The sequence below is a fragment of the Grammomys surdaster genome, unplaced genomic scaffold (genome assembly GCF_004785775.1).
Source record: "Grammomys surdaster isolate TR1022 unplaced genomic scaffold, NIH_TR_1.0 1164, whole genome shotgun sequence".
Taxonomy (NCBI): Eukaryota; Metazoa; Chordata; class Mammalia; order Rodentia; family Muridae; genus Grammomys; species Grammomys surdaster.
The window spans coordinates 2,128,265-2,144,817 of NW_021605583.1; the positions used below are offsets into that span (position 1 = coordinate 2,128,265).

The 16,553-nt window shown below is 44.9% G+C and overlaps 1 protein-coding gene across 1 annotated transcript; it reads left to right on the forward strand.

Moving 5' to 3' along the window:
* On the forward strand, nt 1-12,618 carry Rexo2 (RNA exonuclease 2). Its single transcript, XM_028783706.1, has 7 exons — nt 1-298; nt 1,202-1,285; nt 5,659-5,736; nt 6,349-6,460; nt 7,755-7,863; nt 9,480-9,533; nt 12,177-12,618. Exons 1-7 carry the CDS (start codon nt 152-154, stop codon nt 12,304-12,306), a joined length of 714 nt encoding a protein of 237 aa, XP_028639539.1. The 5' UTR covers nt 1-151; the 3' UTR covers nt 12,307-12,618.
* The last annotated feature ends 3,935 nt before the right edge of the window (nt 12,619-16,553 follow it).

The window sequence follows — 16,553 nt, forward strand, 5'->3', positions numbered from 1 at the left end:
AGCGTAGCTGTGGAGGGAGAGCCGACGCCTAGCATGCTGGGGCTTGTAGTCTTCTCCCGGCGCCTCCCCGTGGGTTTGCGACGTTTAGCGACTGTGGCGCCTGCGCGCGCTGGGCCGGCGGGGCTGGGGCCGTGGCGGCTCGTGCCGGGTGATGCTAGGCGTATCCCTGGGCGCTAGGCTGTTGCGGGACGTGGGTGGCAGGCGCGGGCAGTTCGGGGCGCGAGGTGTCAGCGAAGGTAGCGCAGCCATGGCGGCAGGGGAGAGCATGGCTCAGCGAATGGTCTGGGTGGACCTGGAGGTGAGAAAGTGCGGCCGTGGCGGGGAGGGTGCGGGGAGGCGAGCTCAGATTCGCGCGTGGGACCGAGAGACTCCCCTGTCCCGGAAAGCAGCAGGGCTCTGGGTGTCAGGTGCGACAGGTGAGCACGGCCTCAGGAGCCCCGAGCCAGGAGTTTTGCGGGGTTCTGGGACTGTGCTGGACTGTGGGGTTTCTTTCCATCTGGGTGGAGCCATCCATGTGTCTTCCCTCTCCCTAGCCTCGACCTCCACCCAGAAGTGAATTTGCCTTACGCTTTAGTGTCTCAGAGTTCAGGATCGTTGGTGAGAGTGGGGGCAGCGACTCCGAGCCCTGCTCCGTCCCCACCTCCTGTCCTTAAAAGACTAGGTTGCTTAAGCTAGGACTCAGGAGATGACTCAGCCTTACCCCTCATTCCATAAAAGAGAAAATTGAGGCCCCATTAGAAGATTCAAGTTACTCAAAGTCCACCGGGAACAGAGCCCTTTTTAGTTTTAACGCATTCATACCTAGGCCTCTCTCTCTTGAACCCCAGTTTTCTCCTTCCGAACTGAGTTTAGTTGTTAACTTTTTTGTTGGGAAAACTTAGGAAACCTTTGTAAACCTCAGCGAGGTTAGTGAGCTCACTTTTCTGTAATCGAGTGGTGTATTCATCCTGCTTACTTTGCATCTGTTCCCAGGACAAATAGAGTGTTTGACAGTAGCTGGCCGGCACAGTAAGTGCCTTTAGCAGTCTCTGAGAACTCAGAACTTACTACCCTGAGTACTGTCCAGAAACACCATTACTGATCATAGAATGTAAGCTGGGTATGCACAAAGGGATCTCATTTAAATAAACTTGGGCAGAAGAGATTAAAAAAAAATAAGATGGTTTCATGTGTTATATGCTTATTTATTTATATTTTGCAGATGACAGGATTGGACATTGAAAAGGATCAGATCATTGAGATGGCCTGTCTGATAACTGACTCTGATCTTAACATTTTGGCTGAAGTAGGTGATGCCACATAAATATATTCATACCACTTAAAGGGCATTGGGGATCTAAAGGTACCTTCTTCCAATCTAATTGAAAAACTTAGCAGACTGAGGTCCATGTAGATTAAGGCCCAGCGCAGTATACTAGGACAATGTAATATAATATGTTAGAGTTGATATTGGAACCAACATAATCCACTTCATAACCAGATTAAGTTTTCAGTTGAAATTTACAGACCCCTCTCTAACCCCCAGGCTACAGTAGTTTTGAAGGGTTTACATGTATATTCTTAGCCCTCATGATGATAAAATAGACTGTTAATGATATTCATTTTATACCTGAAGACATTAGGTTACAAGAGATTCAGGGGACTTGCTCAAGAGCATTTGGCTAGGTATTAGGGAAGCTGCCTGAGCTACTCTCTAAACCCAGGCAGTCTCAGCGCTACCACCAGTGTCCAGCCAGCTGTGTCCTCATCAGCTTGGTGTCCCCTGCCAGAGTTCCCCATCTTTAGGTCCTTACTTTGGCTTTAATTCCATATATAGTCACCCTTTTACCACTCCATAGGGGGTTCCTCTGTAGGGACCAAAATCTCATTTACCTGTATCCTTGAAGGAGATGCAGTCAGCACTTCCCATGTATTTTGAATCATCTCTAGATAGCCTGTTGTCATCCTTGTGCTGCCTATGACTACCTGGTAGTGTTTACACCCTGTGGCTTAGGGAATGTTAAGAAAACAAGTATCCATATGTGTTCCTTACAGACCAGTGACGTTTCCGTCTGAGCTGGTTGACTCCTCACTGATGACACCCATTGTTCCAGGTGGCTGCTTGCCTTTTCAGCTAGACTTCTTGCTTCATGCACATCTGTGTTAGGGTTCTAGAACAAGTTCTCACGGTGATTTTATCAGCTGTGATAACCCTCTGCATATGCTGCTCTGAACTGAAACATTTAGCAGAACAAATAGAGTAGATCTGTTGGCATTTACGTTTAAGCACTTGTGAAGCTTTTTTTTTTTTTTTTTTGGTTTTTCAAGACAGAGTTTCTCTGTGTAGCCTTGGCTGTCCTGGAACTCACTCTGTAGACCAGGCTAGCCTCGAACTCTCGAACTCAGAGATCCGCCTGTCTCTGCCTCCCAAGTGCTGGGATTAAAGACGTGCACCACCACCGCCCGGCTCGTGAAGCGTTTTAAAAGATGACATTCCTGACCTTGATATCATCCTCCTAGCAGATAGATGTCTATGAGTCTGAGACCAGCTTGGTCTGTGTGGCTAGTTCCTGGCCAGTCCTGGTTACATAGTGTGGGTGGAGAGATGGCTCAATAGTTAAAGCATGTACCACTCAATCATGAAGACAAGAATTTGTATCCTAGTACCCAGGTCTCACAAGCACCCGAACCTCCAGCTCTAAAGGACTTGATGGCCCCCTCCTGCCTTCCATGTGCCTGGCTGTACCATACACATGCGTACATAAAAAAATTAAATGAAACAACAGCAAAACCTGGAGAGATGGAGTTGGTATGCCTGTGGAAAGAAGAGTCTAGTTAATAAATTAGGTTCTCAGAGCGTAAGCTTGGTCGACACTAGAGCTGCAGACATTTCCTGTTTACAGTTAGAATGTCTTTTTATTCCCCGGGTAAGCAAAAGGACTTTTTATCCCCGGATAAGGCATTTTTAGCTGGTCACACTCTTTTAATCTCAGCATTTCAGAAGGTAGAAGCAGGGTGATCTGTGTGAGTTTGAGTCCAGGCTGGTTGACAGGGTAAGTTCCAGGTCGTCTTGGGCTATACAGTGAGACTCTGTCTCAAAACAGCAGCAAAACTAAAAAAAAGAACATCTAGAGGTGATTTCCTGCCTAGTAGTGGCATCAGGCTTATCATCTGGTTGAGAACCATGAGATTGTTTCTTATATTTCCTACAACAGTCTCCTGTATAAATCTGTATATATCAAGCCCCAAGCTTTCGATTTGTGCACTTATTTTTCTGACGTGGGATTTTTTTGGTGATGAACGATCAAGTGTCTGTATTTTATCAGCCCTGCTTACTCTTGGCCAAAGAAGTGTTTTTCTTTTAGACTCTGGAAGACCTGAAATGTGCTTTAATGGATCAGTTGGTTGATACGTACCCGGAGGAACTTTGGTGTGTGTCCATATAGTTGCTCATGAATAGGGTACTGTTTGTTCCAAGGCTTAACTCAGATGGGATTAGAGTGTTAAGAAAAATACTTTAGGGATGTCAGTTGCATGGGAAGTATGTTTTATTCTCATGGAAGAGTCTGAGGAAAGTGTTGTTTGCTGGTCGAAGCATCTTGTTTTGCAAAGTTAATTTGGAGTCTTAGTTCGCCAAAGGGCAGTCTAGAAGAGGTCAGTCGATTTATAGTATGTATTTCTGTTCTTCAATTTTTTTCTTCTTTTATAAACATAGCTTTTTTTCTCCACCGATATTGTCGACATCGGTTTTTGTATTTGGCTATAATTCAGTTTTAGACAACTGGCCTGTTTTAGTAGAGTTTGAGACTAGCTGTAGAGTTTACACTAGAGTGGTCCAATGGGGAAGGCAAAGGCGCTTGCTGCCAAGCCTGACAACTTGAATTTGATCCTTTGGAACCATGTGGTGGAAGAAGACCAACTCCCAAAACATGCACGAACACACACACACACACACACACACACACACACACACACAGGAATATGTTACAACTTACATTCCTGCATATAAATAAATAAAAACAATAAATTTTTAAAAAAGAATCTAAGATGCGTTGGTTATATAAGTGTGTATTCCTTTCGGTGATTGGCGGCTGTGTTTAGCACCTTCCCAGCATAACTCCTTGCAGTAAGTCACAGATAACTCTCTGCAGAGAGTTCAGGCAACTGTAATTTCTTGCATTATGTTAGGACATGATGAAGGAAGCTAGACTTTCTTGTGACCTTTGCCTTTTTTTTAAAAGAATTATTTATTTTTTTATGTATATGAGTACACTGTAGCTGCCTTCAGACACACTAGAAGAGAGCATTTGATCCCATTACAGATGGCTGTGAGCCACCGTGTGGTTGCTGGGTATTGAACTCAGGGCCTCTCGAAGAGCAGTCAGTGCTCTTAACCTCTGAGCTGTCTCTCCAACCCCTGACCTTTGCTTTTTAAGGTGAAACAAAAATCATTTGCTTAATCCCACTTGTTAGATTGTCAAACAGACTCAAAATTTTATTACCTGGGCCAGAGGGCTGGCCAGCTGGCTCAGTGGGCGGAAGCACTTGTCACCGACACTGATGGCCTGAGATTGGTAATCAGAACCTGCTTGCTAGGCAGAAAGAGCTGACTCCCACAATTGTTCTCTTACTTCCATGAGCATGCTCTGTGTGTGTGTGTGTGTGTGTGTGTGTGTGTGTGTGTGTCCAGGGGAGGAGGGACGGGACATGCACAGATAAAATTCAAGGGCTACAGAGATGACTCAGTAGTTAAAATAGTGTACTGCTCTTACAGAGGACCACAGTTCAGTTCCCAGTACCCATATTGGGCAGCTCCACAGCTGTCTGTAACTCCATCCAGGGGATCTGTGCTCCGTGGCTTCCAAGAACACCAGCACACGTGTACATAGGCACACAAGAATATACATAACTGAAAATTTAAAAAGGTTTTTTTTTTAATTTAAAGAAATAAGTAAATTGAACTGAGAATCCAAGGGACATTTTTTTCTTTAGATATTACTAGTTATTTCTGTAAAAGCATTTCCTTTTAAAACATAAAACAACTAAAAACAACAGTGTAAGTTCATTCTCAGTGCACAGAGAGCATCTGTTGTGTTTATTTGATCCTCCTCCTCAGTCTTTTTCAAAGCATCTCTATTTTCTTCGTGTTTTGCATGTAAATATAAATGGGTATTAAAAACAACATATCTAGGTGATGACTCTATCAGTACAGTGCTTGCTGTGTAAGCAGAGAACCTGACTGAGCTAGATCATCACACCTACACCAGAAGCCAGCCCGTCAGTGTGCATCTGCGGTCCCAAGCCCAGGGAAGAAGAAATAGGTGACTCTCTGGGGGCTTGCCAGCCAGCCTAATTGGCAAGCCCTAATTCCCAGGTGGATGGCTCCCGAGGAAGGACTTCACAGAGGAAGGTTGTCCTCGGAGCTCACACGCATGTGCATAGACGCCCCTCTCCCAGTACACTCGTAAATAAACACACTTTGAAAGTATGGTTATTTCTGTTGATTCTTTTGAGACAGGGTCTCACTTTGGAGCTCTGGCTGGCTTGGAGCTTGCTATGCAGTCCAGACCAATCCGTATTTGACTTGACTCAGCCTCTCAAGGGCAGCGATTAAAGGTGTACACCACCGTGCAGAGCTTCTGTTGGTTCTTGATGACTAATGACTTTTCCCACCCACAGGGTCCCAACCTGATTATCAAACAGCCGGATGAGTTGCTGGACAGCATGTCAGATTGGTGCAAGGAGCATCACGGGAAGGTAACATTACCAAATAACAGGATTGCTGCTTTGGGGATCGGTCACAAGCTTGTTGCTTCCCACATCTGACTCCTGTGCCCTTGGTGGACTGTGTTATAAAAGGGTTAGAGGACAGTGACTTAGGCAAGCCTGGGCGGCTGCTTGCTCATTTGCTTTTCACTCTGGGACCTCTCGAGATCACCTTCTCCTGAATGCCCTCTTTTTTTTCTCTCTTCTACGTTCAGTCTGTCGCAAACGCATTGTGGAGTTTCGAATGTTATTCAAGTCAGTCTTTTGGATAAGGTTAGACCTCGGCCTGCAGAGAAGGGGGACTACTGCTCTCCTGTTGGGAGCTGTTTCTTCCCAGAGGTTCTATCCTTGGACTCTGAGCGCCATCTTTTCTGACTGTGGAAGTGATATTAATGAATCAGGAACGTAACTTAGTTCGGTTCGGCTTCTTTAAGACATGAAATTGGTGTAAAAGATGGCAGTTTCAGTTCAAACTTGAGCCCCCAAGAGCGACCCAACTGTGGTTAACATTTACCTGTTTTAGAAGTGAAGTTTCCTTTTCTGGATACCTTTGAAAACTGACTTCATGTGTTTCTGGTGGGGGCTGGGGATTCTCTCTTGCAGTCTGGTCTTACCAAGGCAGTGAAGGAGAGTACAGTTACATTGCAGCAGGCAGAGTATGAATTTCTGTCCTTTGTACGACAGCAGACTCCTCCGGGGCTCTGTCCACTTGCAGGTAAAATCCAATCCTATGTCTATCTTGTAGCTAGTCTTCTGTAGTAATGGTTCAAGAAACTGACGTTCCAGAGAGACCAGTTGAGACCATCTTTGCCTTCCATTCACCTGATTCGGAGTACTCTCACTTTTGTATATTGGTGAAATGCCTTGGAACTCGATCTGAGATCTGAGAAACACATGACCTCAGCAGCCCCTCCCCACCAGTGTTTTTATTATGGAAAAAAATGCCAGATGCACAGAAAGGTTGAATTTGGTCATTATTAATCTCTGCCGCCGTGGTGCCCTCTTAATTTTTCTTGCTGCTTTTGGACATTTGAAAACAAATGGCTGGCTTTAACATACTCCTTCCTAAAGTCCCCCCCTCAAGCGGCTCCTAAGAGGAAGGACATTTTCTTACATGACACAGTATTATTACTGCACTGGAAATAATTAATCCCATTTAAGAATATCCGTGGTACCCAGCCCACATTTGAAGCACCGTGTCTGTTTTTGAACCCAACGTTAGCCGTTGCTCATATATGTTTTATTTGGTTATTTCGTCTCTGATTGGCTAAAGTCATTCACCTATCTTTTTTTGCCCCTCTTTGTGACACTGATGTTTTAAAGAGATGAGATCTACTATTATAGGATCTTTAAAGGGTTGGCATTGTCAGAGGGATGGTAAATGTTCTATGGGGGTGTGTTTGCATTTCTGTATGTAAATTAATGTGGTAACTAACATTTTAAATACAAGGAAAAGTTTTGGCATTACACATAAGAGAGCATATTATTGTATAAAAGTCTTTTTTTCCTTAGCCAGTGTGGCTGATGTCTATTTTAAAGTTCTCATTTAAAAATCCAGTGTTTATAATATAAATTACTGTATGAAAGCCTGAATGTGGATACGACTTATCAAAAGTATTGGAATGTAAAATAAAGGTTTATCTACTATATGGTTCAGTTAAATTTTTAGTGTTAGTAGTGTGGATTTTGTGACACTGGGAACAAGTTTGCGCATCTGTCTGGTAAGAACTTGAAAAGTAACAGACTTAAACTCTTTAAGTGCACAGAGTGCGAGATGCTCGCGCTGCCCACAAGAGGCCGCTTACGAGTTTCTTGTGAACTAGTCCTGCTGGGGAATCTGGATTTTGTAACTACCCTGAAGTACTCAGACTTGATGGAAACATCCAGAGATGCATTTTAGGAACTATTTAAAAAAAATAACTTCTGTTTCAAGTATGATCTATGAATGTCTGTATCGTTCTGTACACTGTTAGAAATGCGCAGACGCGGTGTGCTTCGTGTCTTTCTAGGGAACTCAGTTCATGCAGATAAGAAGTTTCTTGACAAACACATGCCCCAGTTCATGAAACATCTTCACTATAGGATAATTGATGTCAGCACTGTTAAAGAACTGTGCAGGTAAGGGCTGTATTTAGGATCTGTTACATTGCCTCCTGTAGCATGTCGTAATCGAAAACTTGTAGAAAATCATGGACTAGAATAGAGGGTGCTGAGTGGGTGTCTGTCTTCCTCATTCCAGTCTCTTTTCTATGGGTCTGTATGCATTCCGAGTGGTGAGGCTTGGGAGAAATGTCACAGGCCTTCCATGCAGATTTGGTTAAAGCAGAGAATGTATATGTTGGCCTGCCCACTGGGAACGCAGAGTTGACAAACTCCTTGAGTAGCTCAGGGTCTAGTCAGTTGACAGAAGTGTTAAAAAAAAAACCACCTTAAAAATAAACTGCCCGAGGACTTGTGCAACAGGGGTGCTCATGTAGAATATGAGGGGACCAGGAGGAGCTTCTGCTGGAGCAGAAGCGGGAGTCAGAAAGTTTTATCTGGCCCGCAGTCTTTTGAATGAGATTGAGGATTGAATGAGGAACGAGGATTCCTGAATTCGAGCAGAGATGGGAGGGTGCTAGGGAACCGAAGGCTAAGACAGAACAGGCACAGGATGCTGGCGTAGAGCACAGTTAGTATGTGTACCCAGCATGCAGGAGCTCCAGCAGTGCGCATTCAGGGTTTAGTAATACACATCTGTAATTCCAGCCCTGGGGAAGATGGAGGCAGGAGGATCAGGAAGCCGGTCTGGGCTGTATGACACCCCATCTTAAAAAAATCAATGTATGTTAAAAGGAAATTACATGTTGTTTGTTAAATGTTGAGGTGGAAAGGTTGAGATTGGCCAAGGTGAGACCGAGCTGGCGTGTGTGCCTGTTCAAGGCGTTTGATTGCATCTAATGAGGGCGTGGCTCCTTTGAGAGAGTTTTAATGGAAGAGGGAGAGAAGATGATTATCATCCTGCTTAGAAGGTGGCAAGTACAGTGGTTGGGGGAAAGGAGGCTTATGTATCATTTCGGGACAGAGACAGACACAGCCACTGGGTACTTGGGATGGGTAGGCATCAGCTCAGCAGGCATGATGCCCGATGCTTGGGTGAGGGAGGAAAGAACGGTAGACAAGGGTTAGTGTTTCCAGCTGAGGCAGCTCAGATGGGTGGTGGGACAGACTGTTCCAAAGAAAAGGAGAGACCTGAGAATCACAGCTGCACCCATGGATGGGAGTGGAGGATGTGTGGTCATGTATGCATATGTGTATATAAAATTAGAGGTGTCTAGTGGGTTGGGTGGAGATGCCCAGTAGTTAGATACGTATGCAGGACAGAGATTGTGGTGAGGGCTGGGTCGGTGTTAGAGACTTGGGAATCCTCTACACGGACAGGCTTGTTTAAAGAGAGTACCTAGGGTGAAGAGAGGAAAAGCCTTTCTCTGTAGTGCATCACTTGGAGGAGGCTGGAGAATGTAGCTCAGTTGGTCGAGTGCTTACTTAGTATGTAGTTGATTCCCCACCCCTCATAAACCAGGCGAGATGCCTGTTACGGTACTCTGGAGGTGGGGCTTGAGGATCAGGAGGCCAGCCTGAGCTACCTGAGATTCTGTCTCAAACAAACAGAAACCAGTAGATATATGACTTGAAGGTGCTTAGTGTGCTTGAGATGGCTTCCTTTCAGAGTTTATAATTTTTACTGTGTATAGACGCTGGTATCCAGAAGATTATGAATTTGCACCGAAGAAGGCTGCTTCTCACAGGTAAGATTGGGACCTACCAAGGGTCTGCCAGCTCAACCCCAACTCAACACATGCTCAACCCCAACTCTGACTTCTAAACAATAACCTCTCTTCTCTATTCTTCCTTATTGGGCAAAGGATAGGTCTGAGTAGTGGAAGGGAGGCAAACTTTCTTACACCAAGTCCCAGCATAGTTCGTCAGGATTCTTGATTTGGTTCTCAGTCTTTGACTTTTTGGTTTTTATTTGTTTTATTTTTAGCCATATAGTCAGTTACACGCTTAAAACTTGGTTCGGAAGTAAGATGAGACAATTTGTGACCTTAGTGGCAGCTAGCACTGTCGGTTCCTTTCTCCCAGAGGACGGGCAGACAGGTGTGGCCATCTGAAGGTAGAACACTGTAAACTCTTCTCCTCCCTGGATGCTTTTGCTTTTCTGGTGTGTCTGTGCTTGCAACCCCTGGCATATATATCCTTTCTTTTAAAATTAGCGGCCATTTAGAGAGAACAGCTGACTGGTAAGGACAGTCTGAGGGAAGCATTTGGTTTCCTGATTTACCTAGTTGATGACACTGAGTACTGATTTGCTTAGATGATACTTTGCAGTGTCTAGTTTGAGGCATCACAGAAAGACCAGTCCCTGAGCTAGAATGGCCAACTTGCTTACAGGGGTATACCCAAACGATAGCGTGCTAATCCACTCCAAGACACTTTATCGGAAACACGAGGACTTGGAATTTTTTTGGAGCTTTGGCTTTTTGAGATTTTATTGATTTTCTTAGTGTGTGTGTGTGTGTGTGTGTGTGTGTGTGTAGGTGGTACATGTGAAGATACAGAGGACAACTTGCAGGAGTCAGGCCTGGGGGTTGAACTCAGGTTGTCAGGCTTGTCAGAGGTATCTTTACCCACTGATCCATCTTGCCAGCTTTTCAGTTTAGGAAGCTTTTAGTCACCTACATTGCTCCATCATTATGTCCCTAAGTAGATTTGAAGAAGACTGGCCTCCGTAATACAATAGGCAGACATTTCTACAAAGAAATGTGGCTACTCACACAAGATGGCATAACTCATAACTGTACGTAAACTTATGCCAAGACTGGGCCAGGCTTTGCCATACAGTGGGTTCTAAAAGCACCTTGAGATGTCTGTTCTGTTTTAGAGTTGTGGTAAGAGAGCAGTGTTGGAGAAGCACCTGCTTCACGGTCATAAGTACTGAGACCTAGGCTCAGTCCCCAGCACCCATGTCACAGTGCTAGGCGAGGTGCTGTGTGCTCTGTTCTCACCACTGAGGGGGACAGAGAAGGGCCCCTGGGGTTCCATGGTCTGCCACTCTAACCTAGTTGGGGAGCTCCAGGCCAATGAGAGACCCTTGTCTCAAGAATTGGATGGCATTTCTGAGGGTGATACCCTTGGTTGTCCTCTGCCCTACACATGCATACATGCATGTGTACATACATACATACATACATACATACATAAATACATATTTCCAGTGTGTCTTGATCATATCTATCCCAGCTTCCCCCTTCCCATCGCTACACCCCCTTCCCTTCAGACATTCTTTAAGTGTTCCCCTCCTACCTTATGTCTTTTTCTTTTTTTTTTTTTTTTGTGGGGGTGTGGATGGATTGAGACAAGATCTCTCTCTGTAGTCCTGGCTGTTTTAGACTATACTATTTAGCCCAGGCTGCCCTCAAACTCAAGAGATCTGGTTGCCTCAGACTCTGGAGTCCTGGGATTAAAGGTGCACAGTACTATACCTAACTTCCTTTTGTTATTGTTGTTGTATAACCTGCTGAGTCACTCATAGATGTGGGGTCATCCATCAGAATATAGGTGGCCCTGTCATGAAGAATATTGACCCCCCCACCTCGGCAGCCATTACTTGCAAATAGCTTTTCAGTTAGAGATGGGAAGCTATATATTTGAGTTTCAGTCCTCTGCCAAACACACACACACACGCACACACACGACTTAGGGAAAAAGTGGATTATTGCTTTAGTCACAGAAATGAATGCCAGGAAACTCCAGCACTCATATTTACACAGGGAACGCTCTAGAAGAGCCTTCAACGGCTGAGAAACAGCGTGTCGGAGAAGAAAGGCTGTTAGGTGGAGGCAGGCTGCCACTGGTCCTAGCACAAATTACCACAAGAGAGGAGGCAGAGCCTCCTTTATGGCTAGGTACTGTATGATCTGGATCATTGGCGTTCGTTAGGACGACTTAGTCAGGAGATGCGGTGGGTTTGTGGGTGTACTCTGCTTGGGGGTGTCCCTAACTATTGCATACTGGTTCCCAGACCTTGGGTCTTGGGCTGTTGCTGGTAAGTATTCTGTGAATGTGGACGGTTGCATTACAGAAATACTGTATATGCAGTACAGGTTCTTCTTAGGAATTCATAGTACGTGTTAAGTTAGCAAATGCTTTGCAGAGAACATTAGAAAGGAAGTGGAGATCCCCTCCACCGGAAGCGCACCGCAGTCCTCTGAACCGGTGTGGGGGATTTCTGATCTACTTTTAAAAGGTGAAACAAACAGCATCAGCTCCTCTCCACAGCAGCTTGTGGCCACTGCCTGGCTCCTGGGTGACTTGTAACAAGTCACCATTTTCATCTCTAGGGTTCGGGACATTTTTTTTTTTCTTCAGTGTGGTGTGTTTGCTTGTAGGGCACTGGATGACATTAGCGAAAGCATCAAAGAGCTTCAGTTTTACCGGAATAACATCTTCAAGAAAAAGACAGACGAAAAGAAGAGGAAAATTATAGAAAATGGAGAAAATGAGAAGCCTGTGAGTTGATGCCAGTTCTCAAGCCGCAGAGCCAGGCTCTCAGAAGCCACCCTAGTGTCTCTCTCTCCTGCTCGCCACTCGGCACAACACCTTTTCTAAAGAAAAAAAAAATTCTTTCTTCCGGTTAACTTTGCATCTTCAGACTCCACAAGCAGACAAGACATCACTATGCCGTTTCTTCTAATGTGCTGTTTCTGTTCGGACAGGGCGGCGCCTTTGTAAGCTTCAGGCCACGCCCACCCCTCAGTCCATATCTGCACTTGCTTATAGGCCATTCCTTTTGTTTGATTAATAAATAAAGCTAGTTCTATTGAAATGCAACCCTTTTGGTACTCTCTGCTCTTTACTTATTCAGTTGTTGAGGACAGGTTTTTTTTTTTCTTTTTCTTTTTCTTTTCTTTTTTTTTTTTTTTTTTGGAGACAGGGTTTCTCTGTGTAGCCCTGGCTATCCTGGAACTCACTCTGTAGACCAGGCTAGCCTTGAACTCTCGAACTCAGAAATCCGCCTGCCTTTGCCTCCCAAGTGCTGGGATCAAAGGCGTGCGCCACCACTACCCGGCGAGGACAGGTGTTTTTTAAATAGTGTGGCTAAGGCTTAAAGTCTCAAGGCAGTCGAACTGAACTGTGTGTTTCAAACAGGAAGTAAACTTACTTTCTTTTGTTTGTTTGTTTGTTTTTGTTTTTTGAGACAGGGTTTCTCTATATAGCCCTAGCTGTCCTGGAACTCACTCTGTAGACCATGCTGGCCTCGAACTCAGAAATCTGCTTGTCCCTGCCTCCAAGTGCTGGGATTAAAGGTGTGTACCACCACTGCCCGGCTGTAAACTTACTTACTTTTGCTTTTGGAACGAGAGTGGAGTGAGGAGCTAGGTTGTGAGATTTGGGCTAGACTCTCTGGGATAGACTACTCTCCACCATGTTCAGGAAGTTTAGGTAAGCACACAGGAGTCTGTAAGTGGTTCCCAGCCTCAATTGGCTAGAGAATGTGTACCAGGCAGTCTCTGTGTTGGATTTATAGCTCCAAACTAGCCTGTTCCCTTAGGTAAAAGTAGCCAAGAAGAGATTTCAGTGTGAATATGTTAACACCCAGTCTAGCTAGTCAAGACTACTGGATGGCACCTCGTTCTTACAAACAGTCCCCAAAGGCTATTTAGAATTGGGAAAGGTTGGCCTGCCTCTCACTGAGAATCACCAGAAAGAGACTTTAATGATGGTCTCAAGTTATATTGCATACATAGAATAGAATGGTCCTAATGTGTGCTGGTTCCCCACCAGAGAGCCCTAGGTAGTGGACTTGAGCGATCCAATATTTTCACCTGAGATACACTTGAACATGGGCTGAGTTGTAGTTCCTAGACATCTCCAGGGAGATACATGGAGGTTTTTGGTGGAACTTCTGCCAAATGAACAAAATCAGCTTCAGGGTCACGTATCGTATAAAAGTCTGTGGGGGCTGGAGAGGTGTCTCAGAAGTTAAGAGCACTGGCTCCTCTTACGGAGTACCTGGGCTCAATTCTCAGCACCCATATAGTGGCTCACAGCCATCCCAGCAATCTCCAGTCTCAGGGAATCCAACACCCTCTTCTGGCCTCTGTGGCTGTTGAATGTGTGCAGTGTGCATAGATATGCATTCAGGCAAACACTCATACACATAAAAATAAATATAGAAAAGTTTGAATAGATAAAAAGGGCCAGAGAGAGCTCAGCAGTGAACAGTGTACACTGCTCTTGCAGAGGACTCAGTTTGCTCTCCAGCACCCTTGTGTAGAGCACAACCGATTAATCCAGCTCCATGGGATCTGGTGCCCTCTTCTGGACTCTGAAGGCACTGCACCCAGACTCACATGCAACATTTGACTAGATCAGCAATTTTCAACCTTTCACAGAGGTCGAATACCAGATAACCCTGCATGTCAGATATTTACATTATGATTTGTAACAAAGCAAAAATTACAGTTATAAAGTAGCAAGGAAATAAATTTATGGATGGGGCTTACCATGACATGAGGAACCAGACGGGCGCTGTAAGTGGGCAAACTGTGTGGTATTGGTAGCAGTATCTGGATCCCAGTGTCTTGGCACCCACTCTTGCATTAGAATCTGTAGCATTCCTGAGTTCTAAAGTACCAGCAAAGACCATCTTGCCAAATTTTAGGTGTTAACATAAAGCCTCCCCCGGCAGTACTAGGTAGCTAGGTAGCCATCATTACTGGTACTTACTGTGTCGCAGGCACAGAGCTCGGCGCTCCAACCATGGCATTCAAGTTCATTCTAACAATTCTCTGAGTTGGGTATCATTAATGTTACTTTACAGATACTGAAAATTGAGGTTCAGGTAAGTGAACTTGGCAATACATCAGGAGCTTGAATTCAAATTGAGTGTTTGAGATGGAAGCCCTACTCCTAACTGTACTACCTCATCTGGTCTTCTAAAACATGGATGCTGTCATAAGCCATGTCAGAGAACAGAAATAGCCCTGGTCACATACAGCTGTGGACTTAAGTTTTTATCTAGTCCTGTGGTCCTTAGCCTTCCCAACGCTGTGACCCTTTAATGCAGTTCTTCATGTCATGGTGAGCCCCAACTATAAAATTATTTTCATTGCTTTATAAAATTATTATAGTTGCAGTTTTGCTACTGTTGCGAATTGTAATGTAATCATCTAACTTGCAGGATATCCGATAGGCTTCTGTAAGAAGGTTGAGAACTGATCTAGTCCAATGTTGCATGTGTGTCTGGATGCAGTGCCTTCAGAATCCAGAAGAGGGCACCAGATCCCATGGAGCTGGATTACCTGGTGATGGTGAGCCACTCCACTGGATGTTCTTGTTGGATGCTGGAAACCAAACTCTGGTCCTCTGCTTTTGTCACACAAATGGCTACCTTCCTGGCTTAGCCCTTTGTTCTGTATCTTGTTTAATAAAGCCCGTCATCCTGAAATAAAGCCCATATATTACATTTAGTGGAATGATTGGCAGCCCTGGCCTGAGGTGAGTCTGCAGACAGGCCTGACAGCTCGACACCGAGGGATACTTTTTACTGTGCTTAGGAAGTGAGGTGTTCTCTATACTGTGCTGGCACATTGGGTTTCTTAGGGGATCCATGGATCTCTAGAGTAATCTCTGTGACATTAACATTGGTTTAAATGGCAGCTTCAGCTCAAAAACCCCAGCACATATGCCACTCAGAGACTGCTGCTCTCGGGGCCTCTCGCTGGTGGTCCATGTAATGATTCTCCTGCAAGCTGTATTCGTGGGGTGATTACTACCCCTCCAGACGACTCAGGAGGTGACCGAAGCAGCACCGAGGGAAAGACCCACCTTTTCCCAACAGCATTTCACAGAGATAGGATACCTGAGTGGGCTCATTTACAAAACAATACCATACAAAAACCAAAACCAGCCAGACAAAAACCTGACAAAGGCAGAGAGAAACTGATCTTTGTCCATTTTTCTTTTTTAAGACAGGGTCTTACTGTATGGCCCTGGTTGTCATGGTACTTAGCCCTACAGTCCAAGCTGGCCTTGAACTCAAGATCTGGCTTCATCTACCTCCCAAGTGATGGGATTAAAGATGTGTACCAGGTACCAGGCCCAGCAAAACTGGTCTTCTTCTATATGTGTGCTGTAAAGGAAAAGGTAATAGCTAGTCACGTCAAGGACAGGTCACACTGACCACCTTGTGGTTGTGCACGAGTGTCCCAGGGTCATCCAGATAGCTCCCAGTTTTGGAAAATTAAAAAGCAGTAGAGACAGTAGAGAAATTGTTTGTGTCTGCAATAAGCCGTAAGCAGCAGATTGATGACAGCAAAAGACATTTTATTCTGTATCTGTTGATGAAGGCAAAAGCAATCAGGTTATGGATTTATTGCTCTATGCTGCGCATCTGTTGGGAAGATTGAATCATAGATATTTAAACAAAACCTTTCCTTTGAAAACAAGAGAGCCCAGGAAAAATGTAAACAAAGACACCTCTTCCAAAACCTTGCTGAGGTAAGGATTTATGTCTGCGTTCCACTAGAAAGCAGGCTGATTCAGCAGGGCAGGTTGGAAGTGGAGTAGCCGAGATACTGCTTGGTCAGTCTGGATTATTTAGTGAGCTTAATTTTGCACATGGGTTGTGAGTTTAGGATACAGTAAATGAGGGCATCGCAGGAGAACACATGCTAGGAGTTGGAGAATTTGAACGTGGAGCAGAAGCAATGTTCTTGAGCATCACATGAATGAACATCCCATGAGCATCGCATGAGTGAACA

Excerpts from the sequence above, each read along its gene's own strand:
- Rexo2 (XM_028783706.1), top strand. The coding sequence starts at position 152 with ATGCTAGGCGTATCCCTGGGCGCTAGGCTGTTGCGGGACGTGGGTGGC. Across the intron at positions 5,737-6,348 it reads GCAAGGAGCATCACGGGAAG|TCTGGTCTTACCAAGGCAGT; the intron begins GTAACATTACCA and ends TCTCTCTTGCAG. Across the intron at positions 9,534-12,176 it reads AAGAAGGCTGCTTCTCACAG|GGCACTGGATGACATTAGCG; the intron begins GTAAGATTGGGA and ends GTTTGCTTGTAG.